The 25,330-nt window shown below is 35.2% G+C and overlaps 1 protein-coding gene across 2 annotated transcripts in view; it reads right to left on the bottom strand.

The window, feature by feature from the left end:
- Positions 1-25,330, bottom strand: part of FHIP1A (FHF complex subunit HOOK interacting protein 1A) — a 91,004-nt gene that overhangs the window by 12,529 nt on the left and 53,145 nt on the right. For both annotated transcript variants that reach the window (XM_063309993.1, XM_063309992.1), the window contains 4 exons: positions 16,880-17,047; positions 11,805-11,884; positions 10,277-10,464; positions 5,101-6,144 (listed from right to left, as the gene is read on the bottom strand). In XM_063309993.1, the coding sequence (XP_063166063.1) occupies positions 5,101-6,144; positions 10,277-10,464; positions 11,805-11,884; positions 16,880-17,047 (1,480 nt within the window). The remainder of the gene's footprint in view (positions 1-5,100; positions 6,145-10,276; positions 10,465-11,804; positions 11,885-16,879; positions 17,048-25,330) is intronic.

The raw sequence follows: 25,330 nt of genomic DNA on the forward strand, positions 1-25,330 counted from the left end.
CTTTTAAACTTGCTTTGCCTCACAACCTCAAACGTTTACATCCTGTTTTCCATTGTAGTTTACTCAAGCCCTACCTGCCGTCGGACCGCTGGCATCCCCAACCCGTTCCACCACCTCCGCTCATGATTGATAACCAGCAACATTTCGAGGTGACATCCATCTTGGACTCTCGCCGCCAGGGCTCCACTTTGCAGTACCTCGTTCGTTGGAAACATTTCCCTCATCCTGAATGGGTCGCTGCTACAGACGTACTCTCCCCTCGTCTAGTAGCCCAATTTCACTCTGCCTATCCTGACAAACCTGCTCCATAGCATTCTTTTGGGGAGGGGGCGATATGTCATGTTACCCATTTCAGTGTTCTGTTAACATTGTAACGTTTCACATGTCATCTTCTGTTCCGTGTTCCTTCACCCATCCAGGTTTTTTCCATTCCTCCGCCCTCTGTTGTTTTGAGGGCTTGGAATGTGTTTGGGTTTGCGCTCCTGCTCAAGGTTACTTTCCCAGGCGCGTCTAACGGTTCCTAGCACCTGGGAGGGGGTGCGCACTGACGAGGGATGGGGGCGGAACTTGCTTACAGGCAATGCTTTTAAGTTTGTATTTGGCGCGCTTTTGCTCATTCTCAGCTTTCTCTGTATTTGCATACTATTCCTTTAATAAATCAGTTATCTTTAAGCCCGAGCTTGTGAGACTGAGTATTTGGGATTAGGCAACCATTACACATGCTTTCTAAGAATGCTCTTGTATTTTTCATACCTAATAACATAAACTCAATTACAATTCAACAATCACAGAAATGGTACAATACCCTCCTAGCAAACAATTCCATTACACAGCCATCAGCACTACCAATCACAGAGGAAGCAATCAGTCAAATAAAACATCTGCAAACAAGAAGGCATCAATCACTTGTAAAACAATATCTGCCAATAAGGTCATTCACCCAAGCACATGCAAAGCAGGCAAGACCAAAAGATATATAGTTCCTACCAATCAATAAACCAACCAACCTTGGTTCATCTAATTCATGTATTAATGATGTTACCTAGTAAGGTAACAAAAAATCTGCAACCCCAAAACCATGCTCAGATAATAGCAACAATGCAGCATTCCAACTTCTGCTACTACACATATCCGCTGAAACTATAAGATCACATAAACAAACAAAACCAATATGCAGGTGGCAAGAAAGGAGAAAAATGAATCCTTTTTTCAGTGTAATTGTCAAATCAAAGATTAATGTTCAAGGATATTTAACATTAATTAGTTAACATTATACATAATATTTGTTCTTTAGTAAATACTAGTCATAAAACTCATGACTAAAACCAATAAATGTATACACATAATTATGTATGTATTATATTATGATACAGAATAATACTAGGTATACTGTCTTTATCTAAGCCATTTTAAAATCTGAGATGGACAAGAACATAAAAGTAATGTTTATCTCTTGACTTCAGGTAAACATTACAAACTTCCAAAAGAGACACTTATTTTTAAGGGCAAAAATATAAAACTATTCACTGTTTGCACAGATACAGGCATAGGTTCACACATTATGCTAACCATGGTTTATTTTAATCACGATTTGTGATATGTTCACATGAAATTATAAGTCATAGCGCAATGTACTTTACAGCGTCCAACCCAGCCTCCCTCTTATCTCTGGATACAGTATCGACCAGATGGAATATCTATACTGCAGATCAGCTTCTACAGCAATGTTTCTGCTGTTCTGTTAAGGTAATCATTTCCTGCTTCCATAGCATAGATGGAGACTAGTAAGTTTCTCACCCATGGTTACAAAGTACAATACATTGTGTTAAACCAAAACCAGGAAACATATATTATGTGTTAGTGTACTATATGAAGCTGATAGATTGACAGAGAGGCAGGCAGACAGACAGGCATTTACTATATCTTTTATACAGATTTATAACTATTGAAATGTATAGAAGGGTATTGAACACAGATCACAGCTAGGTATGTTAATACCACATTTAAACTTAACATGCTGCTATAGCATAATGTTAGGATTAGTTTGGTTAGATTTTTAATATAAACAGTAAAAATCCAGGAAGAAATCCAATACAAAATGTAGAAATCAAGATTGCTAAGGTGTGATCATGGCCATCATTACTAATGGAACCAAGAGTTTAATGGATATTGAACACTAAATTATTGGAATGTTCATATAGTCATACAGACAGTCCTTGACTTACGACAGAAATCCCTGCAATCCCAGTTGCCATTGTTAACCAAATCCCACGGTCATTAGGCGAGACAACTCCCTGCTGGCAGGCTGGCAGGCGACTGCTGCTGGGTGGGGGAGGGTGCACAAAAGTGTGCAAAGTTGCAAGGGAGGTGTGGCAAGACTCAGGGAGGGCACATGAGGTTGGCACGGTGAGGCTTAGGGAGGGTGTGTAGGGGCACATGCTCAGCACAAGCACAGAGGGGCTGTGGGAGGGTGAACGGGTGGGGGAGACTTAGCCCAGTGACTTGCAACCTTTCCTGCTGGTTTCCCAACTGACTTTCTGGGGAAGCCAGCAAGGAAGGTCACAAATGGTGATCATGGGGCGCTGCAACCGGCTGTAAGTGGGAGCTGTGTGCCAAGTGCCCAGGTTGCGATCATGTAACTGTGGGGGAGCTGGGATGGCCAGAACTCTGAGGACTGGTTGTAACCACCATTTGTTCAGTGCTGCTGGAACTTTGAACAGTCACTGAACAAATGGTCCTAAGTTGAGGACTACCTGTAGTTCAAAACATACTCTCATTACACAGAATGGGTGCCTCTGAAGACATTAACCATGATACATACAAATGAGTCTCTTATTAAACTAATATCCAGCACTCATGATAAAAAGAGGTTTATAAGTTTTGTAAGAGAAGCAGTAAAGAGTAGTTAGATAAAAAATAATGATGTTATACAAAACTCGCCATACAGGTTAAGTCCTAAAACTTGTTTGAATCCTATTCATAATAAAAGTTACATTTGCCACATTATATTTCCATTATTTTTTATACAATTTTTATTCAGGCTTCCAGTCAGCAATAAACATAGACCACATTATATTCCCATTATTGTAATGCTAACTGTATCCTTGTTGATAGGTGAGTGAGCAATGAACATTACTTTATAAACAATTAGAAGCACCAGAAGTCATTGTTGTCAACACACATAAAGCATTAGTGCCCACCCAGTTCCATACTTGCTTCTTATTCCTTGACAGACAAGTTCCACACTATAATCCTGTGGAAAAAACAATGAATCCTCTCCACTGTGTTCTGCCATAAAACTGGCAGACAATTTTATTTTTATTCATACTTTTATACATGAATAAAGACATAAGAAAATGACTTTCCATATACTGCATAAAAAGGAGGATGAATGGAATACAGAACCTGCAGAATCTGTTGGAACACATCAAAGAGAGATAATTTGACATACAATACAAAGAAATCTTTCCACACTATTGTCATAACTGAATTAGAAGCTGAAACTTTCAACCCATTACTACCATTATTAAAATTAAAATTACTGTTTGCTTTCTGTTTTTTCTAATGGGTGAAGATTAATAGAATCTGTGAAAGTTGGGATACAAATTCAGGTTGAATTAGTTATGGGAATCAAAAACAAAAGTATATGTTTGCTTATAGTAATATAATATTATATATAATTCACTTATTGTATCTCTTATGTAACATCTCTCAAGAATGTTTAAAAAAAAATTCTTTTAAAAAAGTGCCAATCTATGCCTGTTGGTGACTAACTGGTTATAAAATTCATGCCTTGAAAAAAAAAATTCAAGAGTGCATTCAGATGTGTTCCTTTATCTTTCTGTTCTTATAACAACATATAGTACAAGTTGTTAGATTAAAAATTAGGGCCTTGGCGTAAGTCATGTATCAAAATTACTACTTTCCCCTCAAGGAATGCGTCAGTAATGTTCTCACACCATGAATAATATCCATGTCCCTCTTTCCATTACTTTGCATTCTTATTAGTTATAAAGTAATTATAAGGTGTTTTTTTTTTACTAATGCATATGTATGCTCAAGCTATCTTTAATCAACATTCTATATAAGACTGAAGTAACACTGTAACTCTTGACTCATTTGGGTGCAAGAGTCCAGTGTCCTGCTAACTTTGGAACAAATGGATTGTCTGGAATCCTCTCCAGTTGTTGGTTTCATTGGGTGAGTTTTCCATCACAGATCTAACTCCAGGACTTGAGGCATTTAGACCAAGGTATTTTCCAAGAGCTATAAAAGCTATTCAAAAATAGTTAATCTTATGGTGCTACAAAGCGCATTGCTGCATTATGATACAATAGATTTGTATCACCTGAAAGCAGATAGAAGAAGTATCACAGTGCAATTATTATGAATATTCACATTCATAAAGCATAACCACTGTGGAGGTAGAGTGGGGCAAATGCACACCATGGCAACAGAGCTGCCATCTAGTGCTCAAAATTGAAAGCAAAAGCAAGCCACTTTCAATTTCCATTTAATTCTTTGGGGAGTGATTGTTAAATTAAGATCAGTTAAGTTAATCTCTCCATCTCTCTCTGTAGCAATTTCTCCTTAAAAACATATACATTAATAGCTAATTTTGTCTTTCTTTTAAAATATGTAGGACTACAACCTGAAATGATGTCACTATTAGGGATTTTCTACACAGGAATACTTTGGCCACATAATGAGAAGACAGGACACCCTGGAGAAGATGATGATGCTAGGGAGAGTGGAAGGCAAAAGGAAGAGGGGCCGACCAAGGGCAAGATGGATGGATGATATTCTACAGGTGATGGATTCGTCCCTGGGGGAGCTGGGGGTGTTGACGACCGACAGGAAGCTCTGGCGTGGGCTGGTCCATGAAGTCAAGAAGAGTTGGAAGCGACTAAACGAATAAACAACAACAAAAACTATACAGGAAATATAAATTCAAGCTTATTAAAATAGCCGAGACTATTTTAAACAAAGAACACAATAAAAATGTAAGCATACAAAATAATAAGGCAACACTTTTTATTCCTATCTAGAACAGTTTTATTTTGAAGAGCATGATCAGGTGAATAAATTAGAAAATTCTACCTGTAAATGGGATACTCTGGAATCTTGCAGGATTGCTGGGCCAGGCATCTTTTGATCCAAAGGGTGAGGGCATACTTTCTGCTGATGGAGTATCTGCTGAAAAGTTTTCAAAGTCTTCTTCCTCTTCAACAGGATATACTGAATCAGGAATAAGCAGTTTCAGTTCTATAAAGCCTGTAGAATTTGAGTCCAATTCTTTAATGATGTTATTACATTCGGAAATAAAATCTTCACTATCTGGACTCAACAACTTCATGTTAGCTTTATGATCTCCTTCTGGGGAAGACAATGTCTGTCCCAAATCAGGTTGCAGAGTTGTTTCATCAATGTTGCCTTGGGTTTCATCTTTTGCTTGTTGGATCAGATTTAAGTTTTTCATATTCTGCTCCTCCATATTTAAATCTGTTCTGTGACTTTTAAGAGGACCATTGGTAGAGATAGCATCTGGATTATCTGTATCTTTAGATTCTGATATTAAAGATGTCTCCTTTAAGCTGTCTGCTTCTTGTGCATCCTTTTCAGCACATAGCCTATACACCATGACATCATCCTGAAAGTCTGATTCCTCTATATATGATCCTTTGATCAACATGATAGCATTTTTCTTCATTTCTTGAATGTGCTTTGGTGGTTCTGCAGGAGGTTGGGTATTAAAATCATCATCATGCTGGGGAGACCCTGTATCAGATCCAGGAGAGATCCCAGTATCATAGCTATCATCCCATTCCAGTTCCAACTGTGTCTTTTCTCTCAGTGGTGCCACCTGAGAAGAAATGTGCTTACTAGGTGTTCTGCACTGCAGTTGGAAAATAGGCTGATCTAGGTTTTTACCATCTTCTTCAACTGGAGTTTGGATAATGGTATATGGATTGGGATTTTCCCCATCATATGGAGCAGACCAAACTTCACAATCTTTCATACAGTGCAGTATGAGAGTTTGAGCATCCCAAAGGTACTGCAGGTAGCTGATATCAACAGTTTTCCCATATTTCACAATACATGTGGAATCTGCAGTGCTTATCCTGGAGGGCTCTTCAGCAGAATCTGCAATGCAGTAGCAAAAAGTTATAGGGGACTGAGGGGAAATACAAACCTTTATTTAGGGATCACTGTTAATCATCTGTTTACAGGGTATCACACTTGTACATCACATCAATATATAGTACCATTAAACAAGATGCAGATTTAATGCTAAGCATTTGAATTAGCTCAAACAGGGAATAGTAGCTACCATGCTCTCTCTCCCTAAGTTTACCTAGCTTCTTCCTATTTGCTTTGCACTATGGCATTATATTTCTTGCTTTTTACTTATACTTGCAAATGTAACTTTTGTGTATCACCTTACAAAATCTGGTTTTCAACAAACTACTCCAATAGTGTGCAACAGCAGCAGGTAAACTGCACACCAAGATCCTTCTGGTGTAATAATATAAAATCCTGATCTGTATTTCTGCTACAAAAACACATCCTATTCCTGGCAAAAATGAGGCATCTGCCATTTCTTCTGAGAAAGACAAAGAACCCAATTCTATTTTCTAAGGCATATTATCTATATATGTATAGGCCTCACCTGGACCTCTCCAGATGGATTTCAGTTTAAGAATTCTTGGCAATGGCCATCTGATTGTGGAATTTTGGTGTTAAAATCCAACCTTCTGGAAGGTGACTAGTTTGGAAAAGGTTATATAAGCTTCCGGGATTTCACATGATACAATACAGAAGAGAGAGATCCTCGCTGCAGCACTGCCCAAGTACAGGTCAATTTTTATGCCTCTAAAGTGATCTTTTCAGTTCCTATTCTTATTATGGGTTGAACAAACTGTTCCTGTCATGAGTACTGATGGTGAGCAGGAGGGGCCTCTATCCAGGGGGGAAAATGCACGCGTAGTACTGAGGAGTTAAGCAGCCATTCAGAGAGACACAGATCAGACCCGCCTTAACCTATGGGGTTTATCTGTCTGGGTTTTTCCCACGCTTCTTCAGTTTGTTAGGATTTTCTGCCTAATGTAGCAGTAATAAAGCACTAGAGACCTATTCCTTGTCTCAGCGTGGTTTCCTGACTGTTAGGACAGTTCCTGCCTTTATCTTACTGAAATGTAATGTCTCAATAAGTACCACTAAGAAAGACTAACAAGAATAACCATCTTTGTTTTGTAGAGAACAAATGAAATTTAACAAACGTAAGAAAAAACGTATTAAGTTTTGCATATTGGCAATACCTAATATACTTCTGTGATACAGAATGACTTCCATTGTTCTGGATTGCTCCAGAACATTTAGTTCACTGTTGACATTAAACAAGTTTGGTGAAATGTTTTTCATCATATAAAAGTGTTTCTTTTTTCTCTCCACTAACATTGTGATGCTTCCTTTGTCTGACTGAATTGTCAGCCATAAACACAAAACAATGAGAAGTTAAAGATCATGTCACTGGTCACTAGAAAGGCAATTTCCAACAAACATACAGTAAATTATTTCAGCTGACCTATGACCAAGTTGTCCTGAGATATTTATGATGCCCTTGTAGAATAAATATGAAAGCTTCAAGCAACTGGCTTAAGTTTTATTGGTTTGCATTGGATGACATTTTTCCTCCAAGGGAAATGGCTGCACTTCTGTTGAGTCAGAAAAAGGGATTTAATTCACTCTATTCAGGTGCCGTTTCTCAACTTGAGGACCCATATATTTTTATCTTTGTTTAACTGTCACAATAACCCCAGACAGGCAAGTTAAGCTGAATGGAAACCATTTCCCTAATGTTATCAGAAGTATGTGACAGAGCACTGGAACTATGGTGCCTCCATGGAAAAAGAACAGGTAATGTTGTGGCATTTTTATGGTTGCTTTTTTTCTGTATATACTGCAAAATGAAATAGCTCTCTTAAGAGTGTGCTCCTCCCTCCCACCCTCAGCTATTACCACCAACAATCCCTGAAGAAAAAGAGAAGAGAATGAGGAAGGTAGGTAATTATTATTACAAAAGTCTGCTTGGGCGGCCTCTTCCCTTCCCATGCATCAAGGGAAAGGATTTATACTGTAAGTTTCTAAAATCATATTTATTGCAGCATAGGTTTCTAAAATCATATTTATTGTACTTTTATTTATACCTGTCAATGGTTAACAATAAAAAGCCACCTTGGTAATATTGTTATCCTGGTAAATGAAATACTTATATTTACTTGTTATAAATATGTAAGTAACTTTTTTTGTCCTTGCCAGTTGATTGTGGCTGGAGCATAGATATATAATCCTTTTAAATCATTTGTCTCAGTAAAGTGATTTGGATATGATGAATATTATCTGGTCATGAATAAAAGATACATTTACTAAGCGGAATACAGTTTAGTGCCTTCCTTTTAATTTCTTTTTAAAAACTGTAGACAGTTTAGCAATTCTTGAAATAATATGCCACAACAATTTTATGTAGGTGTTTTCTGGGCAAATACCATAATAAAATCAAAAAGGGTTCTCTTGCCTATAGGCATTTTTTTTCTCATGGAAACTACAGCTCATGTCCTGCTATACTGTACCTTCTATAAGGACTCACGGACCCATTTTATAGCTCCCTATTTGATAAAATACCCAGGAAATTCTGATCTTTTTTATGTACAGTTGTTGCTATCTGATCAGTATGATTCAGTTTCTCTGAAAGTAGCTAAATTTTGTTATACTGCCTGTAAAATTAGGCAGACTTTGCCCACTGATGATCCCACCATTAATATTATCATATTTAGTTTTCTATTATTTTAATGCATTTTTATCTGCATTTGTGTAAATTTGTATTTTATTTGTAATTCTGGTCTGTGACCGTAATAAAATATTTTCTCATGGAAGTTCCAGTTTACAGTATACATTAGAGCGCTTTGTGACATAAAAAAAATTAAATTTCAAGGAGGTTTCTGTGAATATCAGAGTTTGAACAAGCCAGTTACACATGCAGAAGCACAAGAATTAGTACAATATTATCTACTGTGTAGTCTAGTACAGGCTCTTAAGTAAGAATTTATTGGACAGTGTTAGAAGCCATTTTCATTCTAGTCATTGTTCTATGGATATAATAAAATATGTATTCTATAATCTATGCAGTACCTCAAAAATAACACACATTTATATGCAGCAGCACAATTTGACATGATTCAGCCCAAATGTTGATTATTTGCCATTGAATCAACTGAGTCTTAGCAACCACACAGGTATACTTTCTCCAGGATGAACCCAAGTGTCACATAAAAAGTGATTCTTTGTTTCAGAACCTGAAAATCATTTTATTTCAATGGACCATTGGCCTATAGTGTAATTACAGGCAACCATATTTATTAATATTATATGTTTTAATGTGATTTGGGGTTCTTGTGCAATGCCCAGACTCCACATGGATTGAGGCAGTACATAAATTGTAAAAATACATAAATGGTAAAAATACATAAGTAAATAAAAAATTAATGTGAGTACAGAGAACTGGATCAGGACTTTCAAATATGACACAGCTTCTCACCCATTTGTTGGCATGCTTAATGTTATCAATTCTTGGACTAGCTTCTATTTCTGTAAAGTAATTATTAGTGTTGTATGGCATAGAGTCAATGTTTAGACAAATGTGGTAAGAAAGTATTTTCACCTCATGTTAGATAGAATCTGGGACTGACAAGTTATTTTGTTACTTGGTATGGAGCAGGAAATGGTTCTCTCCCATTCCTTAGGTGTAAAGGCCAATCAAAGGCAAAAAATGCCCACAAATATCTTGTCTTCTCCTTGACTAAAATAAGCTATGTATTGTCCTTTTCCCATTAAGTACCTAATGACAGGGCATGCTTTGGGCAATACTAACCCAATATTAGGCACAAGACAAACCAGACTTGAAATCATGATTACATTCAAGATTTGTGAATCATGTAAAACCAAAAAAAAGTAAAGAAGAATAATTAGGATTGATTGCCCAGACAACTTACATTTTAGAAAAATTCTGATTAGGTATGTTGGCTACCTTGAGTTATTTATAAAAATAATAAAGGTAGGATAGAAAATAAATAGATAACTATCAAATGCCTTTATAGACTAAAATAATTTTCTAAAACATTTCTCAATATGATGGCTCTGAATATTTTGTGAGGAAAAAGTCAAATTCAACTTGAATTTTAAGGCCCATCTGTCTGTCAGAAAACAGATAAATATTTACCTGCCCCATAATTATTTTTTTTCCAGAGAATATAATCTTTTTGTTGCTTTTCAAAAGTCAGAGTAATACCACTTGTACAACACACAGGAGTCAAGGCAAGAAGTTTAGCAGCAGATACAGAATACCAATCTCGTTCTCTCACAGCCCATCTCTGGCTGAACATGATGTGATTGCAGGGTATCAGGTACCTAGAACAAGAAGACCCTATTATCAAATAAAATAGGAGAGAGAGAGAGAGAGAGAGAGAGAGAGAGTGTGTGTGTGTGTGTGTCAAGGAAAACTTATTTGATATTCAAATTACTACACACACAAGAAAACATTTTTTACATTATGGCTGAGGATTAGGCTGCTGAGAAGATGCTATGCCTGCAATCTGCAAAAAATAGAAGACTGCATTTTTGTTTCTAAAAGTATCAGAATATTGTGACTTCTAGAGGTATTAACAAAGAGTCAAGTGAAGCAACAGTTCAAGACAAACTTTGGACAAGGGTTCCAGAAAATTTTCCATGACTGTTGCTTCTCTCAGCTAGAAAGGTGAGCGGCAAAAGAATCCTGCATTGGCAGAACCCTGGAAGGGAGTGGTTTTCAATGCAACAGGTACATCACATCTCACTTGGTTCCAGAACAAGGTCATGACAAGGCTACAATGAAAAGAGTATTAACACTATCCACAGTGTCTCCTATTCCTCCATCTGCTGTTCAGGAAACGGCTAAAAATTACAAAGAGGAAAATGTTATGCCACCTACTATGTGGTCTGGAAAGCGAGATACATTGTGTCTGTTTAGATAATCACTGCAGAACCCAGTTGTGCTGACAAAAGCAGAATGCTTTGTTTTATCAGCTTATATAAACAATCAGACTGATGATGAAGGAGCACCTTCTTGTACTGCTTAGGTATTTCCTGAGCAGGAGATGGGGTGGAAAGCAAACAGTGTTGGGAGAAGCACAGATTCCCAGCCTCTTCTAAAATGTGTTCCTTCCATTAATCACTCCAGATTTCCAAAGGTAGTGTCTCCAACTGAAAAAGCTTGCCAACTCTGGAGGGGGAAAAATGCATGAAGAAGGGAAGTAGGAGATACTTCATTTTTCTTTTGGGAGATGGAAGGACTAAAACATGAATCATCTAAGATCATGTAAAGCCTACTGTACATACAAAGGTGAGTTAATTAACTGACCAGAAAAGGGAATTGTTGGGTCATTTGTGTCATGTAAACAAGGCCTATGTGAATTTAGGAAAACGTAACTTTCCAACCTTGTCACTTAATTTCTAGCAATCCTTCCCTGCCCCCTGCATAGTTGATAAAAAGAAATTTTCATTTTCACCACTGTTAAATTTCTGGTAAGCCCCTTTCATCCAGTTAAGTGGTTGTGTTTTTAAATAAATCTCCCCTTTTTTCTCTATGTGTTGAATTTTGCCTCTATACCCATGGTAATTCACCATTAAAAATATGTATGAAGTAACCCCAGGATACTAATCCTCACTGAGGAATTTGCATTGTAATATCAGAAAGGAAAGCTTGATTTTACCTTAAAACTAGCTGCAGCATCACATCTTCACAATGCAAACTGATAAGTGTTTTGAACAATGCCAAGGATACCACACAAACCTGGGAAATGATAAGCACAATATGAATGTATAATTTTTCATGCTTCCCAAAGGTAAAAAAATAATTTTCCATACCCGTGAATAGCACACAAACTGAATTCTGGTACATTTGAGAGAAATTAGATAAATGTTTTACTTTTGTTACATATCTCTGGAAGAATTTAGTTAGCATGCCTAAAAGTATAAACCAAAGATAAACAGAGATATACATCCTGGGATATGGCAGAAATGTTTTAAGTAGCAAGAGAAAGAAAACATTTATGATTCAAAAGAGAATTAAACTATAATTAAGTACAATATTCTCAAACATTTGCATGAGGATTTTGCCATGTTTAAAAATGGATCTTAAAATGAAAACAGATATTTTTGTGCCTTCAGAGAATACCTTTAAACTTATTTGTTACAAAAGATCACTGTTATTGCAGTTTCTGACATGAAAAACTACGATATAGTAGGGAAGACTAATTTTAAGTACTGTAGTTCCCTTTGGCTTACATCTGGAAAGTGGTGTTGAAATATATAAATTTATAATATATAAATTTAATAAATAAATATCTGCTGTAATTTTAGAGGCTGTTAAATATTCTGGTGAACGTATATAATACTCACTGAAGAATGTTGTTTTAATGTGCAGATTCATTTTTGTCATCAAAACCTGCATGGTAAGAGTCTATGCTAAGAAGAAAGCTATTGTGTCTTCTTGCATTCTGGGTGATATTTCACATGGATGACATCATTCATTGTTTACATTATTTCTACCCAAAGCTTGTCATATTGTCAGGAAGTTTAATTCTACCTTATGCTAATTATGATCAATCCCCATTGCTTTCAATATATTGATCAGAAAAAAGAAGATAGTCCTAAAATGAGAATCTGAGAGAAGCAGAATATTTTCTCAGTACAAATTTCTGTATCTGACAATATGCTTATTCAGGAGCAGCCAATCTCTTCTGACATTGAACCCAAGAACAATTGTGGAATGTTATAATTATTCTAAGGATTTTTATGGAAAGGGTATAAACGAATTGTCTAGATATAAGTAGGCACTTCTGTGAAGCTACAGGCACAGAAAAGAGCTAAATAAAATATAGGTATAAAATACTACAGAAACATTATGAATAAAGTATTCTGCTCATCTCAGCTCTGTTCTGAAAGGGATAAGATTGTGCTCAAAGTCAAAATATAATGAATAATTATATTCAATTTAAGCCATGCAGAATTGTATGATTGGGACAATAGAGATAATGTTACATAAATAAACAAGTGATAAATTGGTCCAATTAGGTTTGGCCTGCAAAAGCAGCAATGTCCCAACAACCTAACCGACATCAAACACTGTAATAGCTCTATTATTTATTACCAACCAGATATGAACACTTGTAAACAAAGTAAACAGTACAAATATAAGGACAAATTTGACCATACAAAGCATGTTGAGCAAGAAGATTGTCATATTTAGTTATTGGGTCATAGTTAGGCCTAGCAAAAATATTATGTCTAAATTGTGACAGTATTCTAAATTCTTACAGCTAGAGTCAATAGTTCAGGGTTCACTAGATTAGACTTCGTTTTCTAATCAGAAAATTACACAAAATGTCTGATTTCTCTCTGTAGTCCTTTCATATACAGAAACTGTGTTTTGTCCAAAAAAAATGATACAAGAAAACACTTCTTGGAGATATGAAAAGGAATGTTGTAGACATTGAAAAAGGTCCACATTAGAGCACAGAGTGACATTAAATGAAAATTCACCTTGAAAGACTACTGATTTAGCAGGACAGAATGACACTATGTAAAGGGGAAACTTTGTTTTTTCTTTACATAAAAGGAGATACTGGTTTTGGTTTCAATGCTGTCATCAGCTGAAGATGTAGAGGTGCACCAATATGAAGCCACTGGGCCACAAGCAGTCCCAGAAGAGTTTTGGATGCAGCTTCCAGAGACTTTATTACATACATAACATGTTAATTATATTTAATTTTAATTACATACAAATGCAATCAAATAAATTGTAGGTTTTGTTCTGGCTCCACCAATACTTTTGGGAATGGAGTCACCCATCATGCCACTCAGAAGTGAAGTGTTGGCCTCAGACTGGAATAAGTTTTGCACTCTTTAAAATAATTTTAATTTGTATATAATCTATTGTTAGTCTACTGTTCATTGAAATGAGAGAAAGGAACAAAAGAAAAATATTTTATAGACATGCTCACCTGTACTTTATCCTACCAACTATTATAAAACCTTCCTTGATATCGTTATATACAAGGTATACCAAAAATCAAGCCCCATAGGTCAATCACGATATATTTTATTAATATATTTTTCAGAGAAAACATTACTGTACTTAGGAATGTTCAAAGGTCATGCGTCCAATGAGTAAAAAGGTGTTTAAAAGAAAATGGCAACCAATTCAATATCTAATGTAATTTATATACTAAAATGTCTATGGGATCTGACTTTTGGTACACCCTGCATAACAACAATGTTAAACTTTCATAATAATGTATTAGTTGGAATCATATCCTGCCTTTCCTTCAAGAGCTCAAGTCAGCATATATTTATTTTATTTAATAAAACTTATATAGGCCACCTTAGTCACACCCAGAATTCTGGGCTAGATTCCCTCTAATTTTTCCTGACAGTCACCTGATGAGGTAAGGTTAGGCCAAGAGAGAATGACTGGTCCAAAGTCACTGACTGAGCTTCTGTGGTGAGGCATAGGCTTAAACCTAGGTATCTATGCTAATAACTGTTTATAGAAATCAGCCCTGTTAAGTTATACAACAAAGAACTGATTAACGTTACTGGTGCATTATGGCATGTTCCCAATTTGTTCACAGATGAACAATTCTTCATAACACCCAACTTCTCTATTTATCAAACCAATACAATTCAGCAGAGCCAACACTGGCAATTTAACTGTTGAAACTGGGAGTTTCAGAGTAAATCTGCTTTGGAACTGGAATTATAGCAGAATATGCATGTGCACAAACTCCCCCCTTAATCCTATTTATTTGGCCCAAAACAAAGTGCCAGGCAAGGGGAGGGTCGGGAACGCAGACTGAAGCAATTGTTTCTATTTACTGCTTCAGAGTCCTATGCAACTGGAATCTGCTACTATATTAACTATTTCTGTTACATAAATAACATACCACAATTATTCAAAAGTGGCTCTTGGCAACCATTTAACATCTAAGAAATACCCTACACTGCTAATCCTAATGAAGACATCAAGCTGGTCATGTGGATGTTATTATTACTAATGACACTGTATCGAACAACTTTATACTAAACAAGTTTTAGCTTCATGAAAGTGCACCACTTCATTCTATTTCTCTAAACTGGGATAGTGAAAAGAGACATTTATATATAGTAGGTAATTTCAAACGATTAAAAAAATCCAGTATCATTAATGTTTTCTACAATCCCCTATATTCTGCTGTTTATTTAATAGATACAGAAGAACCAAAAACATGGTCCAATGAAGTGACAAGAAAATAAATCAGTTTTATACCGCTGAAAGACTGATTTTACTGCCAATTGTGGCTTTATTGTTGTTTAAAGTAATTGTTTGATGATTTTAATTATACAACTAAACTTTATTGTATTTCTGTTGTTATTTTCAGTGAAAGGACCCCAACTTGAGGATTTGATGTAAGTGAAATAATTGGACATGAAACTAAATAAAAAATAAAATAAACAGAAACTGAATGTCTTAAAAACTTTACAAATAGATACAAATCTCTATGCTTAGGCATCCTATGAAAAATGTGGAATCAGTGTTAAAAGATTTTAAAGCTCTGAACAGCTTTCTCTGTAAGAATCTGACACTTGTCTCAATAATGGTCTGACTCATGCATCCACTGGAATACAGAATTCAGATTTATTGAAGATGTGTACTTGTCTCCTGGGTGCCATAATTTTATTTGCTCAAATAAAATTCAGGACCATTCTGAAGAAAACAGTTAGTTGTGCCCTAATACTATGCAACACTCAGGTTATCTAGGGGAAAAAAAATTACTGCTGCCAAATGGCAGCCATCTAGGTCAGTGTTCCTCAACCTCAGCAGCTTTAAGATGTATGGCTGCAGAATTCTGGGAGTTGAAGTCCACACATCTTAAAGTTGCTGAGGTTGAGGAACACTAATCTAGAAGATTTCTGCAGCTGTGAATGCGCTGCCACTTTATTGAGTAAGTAAAGAATCAGAAACGAAGGAGAAAACAGTATGAACAACTCCATTTTCTTAACTAACAGAATTCATTTCACCAAGTGAAAACTGAATTAAGTAACTGAACAAGGTATCTTGTTATATTTTTCAGTTCTTTCACAATAAATACACATTCAGACACAAAGAATACTATGGCCTGAAATTGAGATGTGGTGTGTGTGAGTGTGTGTAATGATTAATATTGCTATGAAAGACTGTTGGGAGCTTTGCATAAGCCACTGAAAGTTCTAAAAAGGAACCAGGATGCAAGGATGAACACAAATTGTATACACGGGAGTTATTTATCCACACTTTTGGTTCTGTTAAAACAAGTCTGCTTCCCAATCATAATACAGTAATAGTTAGCTATAAAAACAATATTAGGGACTAGTGGAAGCCAGAATATATAGTGGGCAACAAGACTGTTAAACCTGTATCAGGGTGGACACTGATAGAACAGTTAGCTGATGGCAACAGAAAATATAGGTTACTTACTCAATTTCATTGAATGGCCAGTTAATTATAACATTAACAGCAAATTCTGTCTATATGGAATCAGTTACACTCATTATGGAGGTGGTAAGACTTCAATTTTCTTATTTTTCCTTTTGCTTTCCTTTTTTCTTCTCGTGTAGCATTATATTACCATCCTGAAGGCATGGACTTGATTTGGGTTTTTCAAAAATTTCTTTTATAAATGTTATAAGATAAATCTCACACATACCTAAAACAATTCCAGTAATAACAATAATGAGGAGGAGGAGGAGGAGAACCCCCCCTGTTCACCTGAAATGGAGTATTTATCCGGCTTGCAAGAGTGTCCAAAATGTGCACATTCTCATGACGGTGCAGAAGGATGAAACGGAGAAAAATCTTGAGTAAGGCTGGCTCAGAAACGCTCCGCAAAAAGAGATCCAGGTATGCAGTTGTTGCCATCACTTCTTCCACTGTCACCTAAAAATTAGTAATTATTATAAATGATACCAAAAGCCATATTTTGTTTAATTTTTAGAATATCCTGGACTCTCAACAAATATTTTAAAAAGTAAAATGTAAAACAAATCACATAAACAATATAAAATAAACATAGCAAATTACAAATACAAAAACAGCAATAACAGCAATAACAAGCAATACATTCATAACAACCTAACAATAGTATACATATATACAGTTTTTTACATTTGGAGCAAATGGGTGCTTATTTATTTTTATGACTTAATGAAAATGCAAAGGCATCATCACCTTGCTAGAAAATCAAGAATGCAAGTAACTAACCCATGACCCAAATAAGTGTCAGATTCTTCATAAATTCTGTTTTGGAACTGCTATTCATTAGACAAAGCCAGATGACAGAGAAGCCAACTATCTCAGGAACAGTATGTTCTGAAGAACTCTGAAACATACTCTTCCAAACCATGCCAATGTGGCTATTCTGGAAAACCACCAGTTGATTGCTGGAATGGTCAGATCAACTTGGTCCACAGAATATTATGTAGGTTTTCCGTATCTCCAACAAACTGATATTTACTATTTGAAAAGTCTGCCACAATAAATATTGGGATTTATCAAAATCTGTTTTACTTTTCTTGCTCCTCTATAGCCAGCTATTATTTAACAACTGGAACAAACCCACAAACTTACAGGTTTCAAATTAGAAATACACAAATACATTAATTTCTTCCTTTGGCTAAGGAAAACAAGGATCCACCAGTGCAATGCAGTTGTACAATAACTGAATCACATCACTTTATTCTACAATTTGGATGCTACCCTATATGCCTATTAACAGAAAACAGTTAGCCATAGTTTAAAAGTTTATTAGCAATTTAGACACAAAGAGTACCTAGTCTCAAAAAATACTTGTTCAGAGGGAAATGTGTATTCATACTCATAGAAATATGTTTCAGTCTCATGTGGTAGATGTTTGTGTTTGTATTCTGCAACATGTTAAAATTCATTATCAGGAGGCATCAGGAGGTGGAAGGTGTACACTGCTCAGCTGGTTTTGACTGAAGTGGCTTCTCAGCTAAGTGAAGTACAGTCAGTGAAGTAAACTAAAATAAATTTGGAGGCTAATTTTTGTCACACGCAAAATTGTATCTTGGCTAAAGATACAAATGATATGCTTATATGAAAAGTAGTATTAGCCATCTTTTGTGAGGCATTTTTTTCCTTAAAGGGGAAAAATGCTTCAAGCTGCCCTTTAAAAGCTAAGAAATCTGGAAAGATGTTCAACGGGTGACATTTGCATAAAACTGTGAAAAGTATTTTTTTAAGTCTGCAAAATTTTTCCAGGCAGCCATTTGGAACTATTCTTTCTTAAAACTAATTGACAGCATGCATTTGTTTTGGCCGGTATCATCATGTCCTTTAACATGCTACATATTGCGATTTACAGACCAAATATCATATAATTACCAGTATACACTATTCATACCATGCAAAATGTTGTATTCCCTTTTTTACACAGCTCTGCAATACTGCAGCATCTTTTAGAATGTCAAAGACACAAAAAGCACATTCTCCTTCAAGGGGAACTTAATATTGGGTGGCTTAATAGACACACCCATGGAGTTTATTTTACAATAGTACAGGAGTGGTTTGTCAATGCCTTTTTCCAGGTTTGTTTGTTTTTTACTTCCTAGGCTAGCCTACAGCCCTGCTATTTCTCAGTGGTCTCTCATCCAAGTACTAACAAGGTCCAATTCTGCTTAGCTTTTTTAAATCAGCCAGAATCAACTACATGCAGCCATCTAGTGGGTCAAAAATACTCTATACTACGAACTTTAATACCATGCTGTAATTATTTTTCCGGTTTAAGTGCTATTCTTGTTTCAAGTTAGGAGAAAAATCTGATAACCCTCTGATAACCCTTCTCAGTGTAAGCAATTTCAAGTGGGAAGATGCTATGGTCAGATGGACTGACAAAGAAAAGATCAGCTCATGTATTCTGTAGTTTGCTAAACCTGCTGAATTCTATGTTCCATTTACAAAAACATGATTGCTCTGCTGGGATCCATACACTTCAAAAGATTTAACGGCCCGATTCTAGAACAGAGGCTTTTCCAGTGTAACTTGGATTCTGCCAATAGCATGTATACATATTTGAAAGGGAAGGATACAGCCAAACAGCTCACAGTCTGCGTGACCGTTTCCCGCTATAAATGCCAATGGCAGGAGAGGGATGTAAACAATGAGTGCTTGTTCTTTATAAAATGGCTTCAGTCAGTTAAACAGCACACTTAGTTTATTTAAAGCAAATATATAAACTGTGTATAATCCTTGATTTGCATTCCTAGAAATGGCCTCACTTTGACTTCTGTTTTTTCTAGCCATGATGGTATTGGTCCTTCCTTTTCCTATTCTGATTAAGATCACATTTCACTTTTACCATCATGAAGTACATACAATGCACAAAAACACAAGAAACAATAGGCTAATGGCACCTTTAATTATTCTGTCCAATACATGGTTACTCTTTCCACATACACAAACCCAGACTTTTGGGCCATTCTGTTTCTAGAATGCTTGGAGAATTAGCAACATGAGTCTGTTTATGGTGGTTAGAGGCTGACATCTTTGGTCATGCTAATTCAGTGTTTTCGTCTGTTGGGGATAGCAGGAATGTATTATAAAATTTGACTACTGCCAAAAGGGTTTAGAGCTTTTATTGTATTTTATTTTTATTTGGGGAACTGATCTTTTGGATATATCTAGTCATGACATGGATAGATATGGAATATGATTTTTTTCTTGTTTTCAATGGAGTAATATCAAATTAAAATGCCCTTTGACACCGACATTTTAATTTGGACAGCAGTTTCTAGCTAAGCACAGACAGCTTTCAGCTAAGTTTTAAAACAGACAGCTTTCATCTATGTTTTAAAAGATAGGAAGATAGATATATAAAGATAAAGGTAAACTGTTTTCATTTGTATGCAAAGTTAGTGGACCTTACAGTATTTGGGGTGATCCAAATCAAACTCTGAAACCTTTTTTATACTTCCAGTTTGGTAATATTTTGCTAGATTATATGTCTGTATTTAATTTAGTGGGTATTTGGTGCTCTATTAATCCTTCCCAATAGGAATTCTTTCGCAGGCAGAAATCACTTTTGGCTAAATTATTTCTTGATTTTTCATTCTTTGACATCTGAAGTTAAAGCATATGATACAGATCTTAGTATAACTTCAGGTGACAGCTGAAAACACAAAATTATGTGCAAGCTCTTGTAATGAAAGAAAAAAAGCACAGTGAAAAAAAAAGATTAAAATCAAATATAAGGAAGACCAAAACGATGGCAACAGGTACAGCAACTGATGTGGTGGATAGTTTCTGTCTTTTAGGATCAACTATCAACAGTCCTGGAAACAGCAGACTGGAGATTAGCACTTTTGATGTTGGAAAAAACTCCCAAGAATACCACAGACAGCTAAGAAAATAAACAAATGATCACAGAACAAATCAACCTAAAGTTCTTACTTGAGGCACAAATGACCAAATGCATTCTTTGGTTCTTACTTGAGGCACAAATGAATTATTGCATTTTGGACTCATTATGCAAAGACCCTGTTCCTTTGAGAAGTCCATAATGCTTGGAAAAATGGAATGAAAGAAAAAGAAGAAGATAACCAGCTGCAAGGTTCCTGGAATCAATTACAGAGATAGGTATACTTTTGAATGACCTGAAGGGCCAGGATGTGGATCATCTTGGAGAAGGTCTGTCTATATGATTATGATTATGATTATGGTTTTGTTTTGTTCTTTTGCTGTTTTATATTTGTTTTAACTGTTTGTAAGTAACTGTTTATGTCAAATAAGGGTACCCTCTTTATCCTTTTCTTCCTTGCCTGCAAAATAATAAATTCTAACAACAACAGTGGAATTACAGTGAGTTGGTAACATAGTATAAAGTTTTACTATATGATGATGATTTATAAAAAGACTAGAGATTTCTATTCCTAATTTTATATAATTAACAAGCAGGGATTTGGCTTTTATATCCACATCAGAGTGATAGCTAGTTTGAAGCAAGGCAAAATATCTTCATATAAAAAGTATGCCTGCCTATACAATGCAACAGCTTACTATATTCAATGAAACTATATTAAGTGCTGACAGACAGGAGAAATCCAGCGACTTTTGAGTAAGTCCATAGGCAAACTGAAGTGCAAATTGTGCTGGTTAACAGTTTGGGAAGGGTGCTGACCAAGGTAGTGCTATAGCACAACATGGGCCAATAGTATGAACATTAGGAAAAGAACTGGCAAGCACATCAATATACAGAAATGGTAGCTAGTGTATAGGTCTGTTGGTGCATACATGTTTTTTTTCAGGAACTCAAATCCTCAGATTCAAAGGAGCTATGGTCGTATGCAAATATTCCTGTTGTGCGTTGCCTATTATAGAAATTATAACACTTTGATCAAAGTTCTGTTTAAAGCTTCTTTACATGTGGATCCACCAAGAGAAAGAAGTTTAAAGATTCTATCAAAGGAGCAATAACTGAAGTACAGCACGGTATGTTCTCTGCAGGAAATATATTATTTTAACTCACTTTATAAGATTACTTGCAGAAGTTCAGTGCCTTGCTTACAGAGTAAATAGTTATGCAATAAACATTCTAGCAGTAGAGCAACTGCTGAGGTATAGCACAGTATGTACTTAGCAGAAAAAAATACTTTTAATTCATTCTTGCAAAATCACTTGCATAAGCACAGTGCTTGGATATGCATTTAAATTTAGCTTATAGAATAAACTGTTATCTTTGCCAGTGAAGTTGTATTAAATAAATATAACAATATTCACTTTGGAATATTCTGTACTTGCATAGTTGGGATTATTTGTATGAAGCTCTTAAATCAAATACTACTGAAGACTGTATGTTATATATTACAGGCCAATAATTGAAATAGGAAGAAAATCTGAAAAAATCTATTTCGCTACAAGGATTATTTCACTACAGGCCCTGATTATCATGAGGAAAAGAGTCAAGAAATAAAAATGTGGAAATAATATACAAAAAATGAAAGCCAATGACACTTTTGTAGATCATTCTTCAGCTTTTAAAAATAACTGTCAAATACCTAAGATTCTTAAAATAACGAGTATTACTCATATAAAATGAATCAGTATTATTTCTATGTTCTACCATCCAGTCTTGCAAGAAAACATATAATAAACATTATCTTAGATGTTCCCCGAGGACGTATGATAATTATAGTTTAATAGCTAATTGTTGTATAAAATTACATACATTAAAATGGTATATATGCTTTGAAAAAGGAACTTAAAAAACTCCATCTCTTTCACTAAAATCAAAACCATGAAATTTCAGTTTAAGTTCCAACCAGATATTCCACCCAACAACATAGTGAATAAGTCCACTACTCCAAACTAAAAAACACTTAAAGCACTTACATAAATAAATATACTTTATACGTAATGATTTACATAATCTGGGGAATGATGTAAATGCACCAATACTGGCATTTGTATCAATTTATATAGTTTGCATAATAATGGCTACAGATAAAAACGGACATCTACACAATGGTGAAAACTGACACAAAGGATGTAATTTCATACTTAACAGGTATCTGGGGACAATGGACACTTTGTCCTCTGAATGGCTTATTAAACTGAGGTTTCACTGTATCAGAAAGAAGTTCTCAGCAACTATTATCTAACAGTTAGGAAACAGGCTTCTATAATTAATGGTCATTTTTTATATCACCACTTTCTGAGGTATACAATTCTATTCAAATTAGAACAATGTTAAACTATTCTTCTGTTTAAGTTAATTGAGGTGACAGACCAAAAGACAGAAATGAGTAAAATCTTTAAAAATCTGCATATGTAAGATTGCAAGCCAGAAGCAACACTGACTCAGCTTGAATTATTGATTAGAAATGCCTTTACAATCCAAAAGAGTTTTGTAGCATGTGGGGAAAAAAGCCTTCTTATCAAGGCTAGGGAGAAGTGATCTATCGTGGAAAAAAAGTTGTCATGCAAATGTCAACTGTTTCATAAAATCATACAGTTGGAATGGGCCACAGAAGTCATTTAGGTCAACTCCAGGCTCAGTGCAGGATTTCACAGAGCATCTCTGAAAGATGACTATTTGGGTTCTGTTTGAGACCCCTAACAAAGGAAGTCTCACCACATCATATGGCAGCCTGTTTCACTGGCTGACAACCTACACATTCTCTCAAGTTTCTATCAATGTCTAGCTCAATCCTGATTCTGATCCTAGGACTATAAATAAGTCCACTCCATCTTCTATGTCAATCCTTCCAATATTGAAAGACTGCTTTAGTCATCCCTTTTGTAGGCTTAACACACACAAATCCTTTAACAACAACTCCCGGTCATGATCCTTTACTGATTTGGGAGCTGTCCTTTAAACTCCTTCCTATTGTCACTGTCCTTTTTAAACTGTGGTAATCAAAATTTTATTTTTGTCTGATATTTCTGTTTTTGCGTCCAACTTGTCACAGGACTCTAAATGGGATCTGACCAGGACAACATGGAGTTTAATGAGTATTTGGAGGAGAAGGGCTAAACAAAAAAGGAAGATGTACATTCTTACTTTCGTAAACTATAATCTTAACATTGGGGTTCAGAGCTTTGTTTTGGCTCTTCTTGAAGTCCACTAGATGGCGGACACTCACCTTCTCTAGCTAATGTATTTAAAGATAAAACAAATGACACTGATAACAGCTGGCATGCGTTCAAAATAATCCTGAATGTGGAAAGAATAAACCGAGACCACTTTTTATTTAATTTAATAAATTATTAGAAGTTAACAACTCTGCACTATAATTTGGGTCTTCGTGAGAATTGTACTATCTTTTACATGAAAAAAATGTGAGATTGCAATCATATCACTTTTTATTAAAATCTCTTATTACTAGCTACTTTAAAAACACCTAAAATCCTCTCTACTGACATCAGTGCATCAATACCATTATTATGCAGACCACTAATCTCAGCTGTGTTGTACACCTCTACTCCAGATTAAGACATTTTGAAGATGTTAATATATTTTATAGAGGGAAGTTGAAAGTCTTCTAATATTCTGAATCCAGAAAGTTTTATCTGTAGAAAACACTGATATGTTCTTACTTCTTGGCCATTTCACTCATAATTTGACTTTCCAGGAATGAAATAATCACAAAGTAGATCTTCTGCATATTGGAACTTAAATTTCCTCTTTCTTCATACATTATAATTTTTTTTTAAAAAAATGTCCCAAAAACATTTCTGGAAATATTGCTCATATAAATTATCCATTTTCTGATTAAGGAGCAAAAGCCTAAAGAAGTAGTTCTAATATTTAAATTCCATTTCTGCTTAGGATGCAATGAACTTATTTAGATATGTGTGGATACAAATTAAGTTTGGACTGCATGCATTTCGAAGAATTTTTAGGAGGCAGTATTAGGAGACAAATACACAAGCATGCATTCCATTTGGGTTTCTTTTGGAAGTCCAATAGGCTTAGAATTACAATGGGAGATAAGCTGAAAAAATGAACTTAAAAAGGTAATTACTAGGTGAATGTCACAGGACTTCTTGAGAATTATTAGGTAAGTAGGACATTTTGGCAAAATTAAGAATTCTATTAATTTTATAAATAGCAAGTTATACTGAAATATTTTCACAGGTTGATGAGAGTTTCATAATACTGCATCATTTAATAGCTAATGTGTTCATACTACAATAATAGAAGAATACATTATTGAAATACCAATTTACTTTGGAGGTATGTGTCAGGTTCTAGTTTAAATTTCCTGTATAGCTTAAGTTTATGCGTTGCACCTGGAGACCAACATGTTCATTTAGGCAACAGATTCAAAATAAGTTGAGAAAAAAGATAAGAAGATAATTAACAAATAACTTTGCCAAGAAATCAGATTAAAGTCAAACCATACACTTTCAAATCTAATTATTCTAGTTATCAAAGCGATTTTTCATTTTATTAAAGTTTTACAAAAAGTTTACAAAGGATTTACTCAAGACTCTTGCACAATAAAATTATACATTCCTGCTATAACACAGTATATCTGCATTGTTGCCAAAGATATATTAAAAGCATCCACATTAAAAACATGCCAGCTTACAATTTGGAATATTATCTATTTGACATCTCATACATCAAAGTTTAAAAGAATACTTTGTTCTACTGAAGAAAAGTCACTTTCTGCTTTTGTACTCACTACCAAATTCGAA

Source organism: Candoia aspera, chromosome 8, assembly GCF_035149785.1.
Source record: "Candoia aspera isolate rCanAsp1 chromosome 8, rCanAsp1.hap2, whole genome shotgun sequence".
Taxonomy (NCBI): Eukaryota; Metazoa; Chordata; class Lepidosauria; order Squamata; family Boidae; genus Candoia; species Candoia aspera.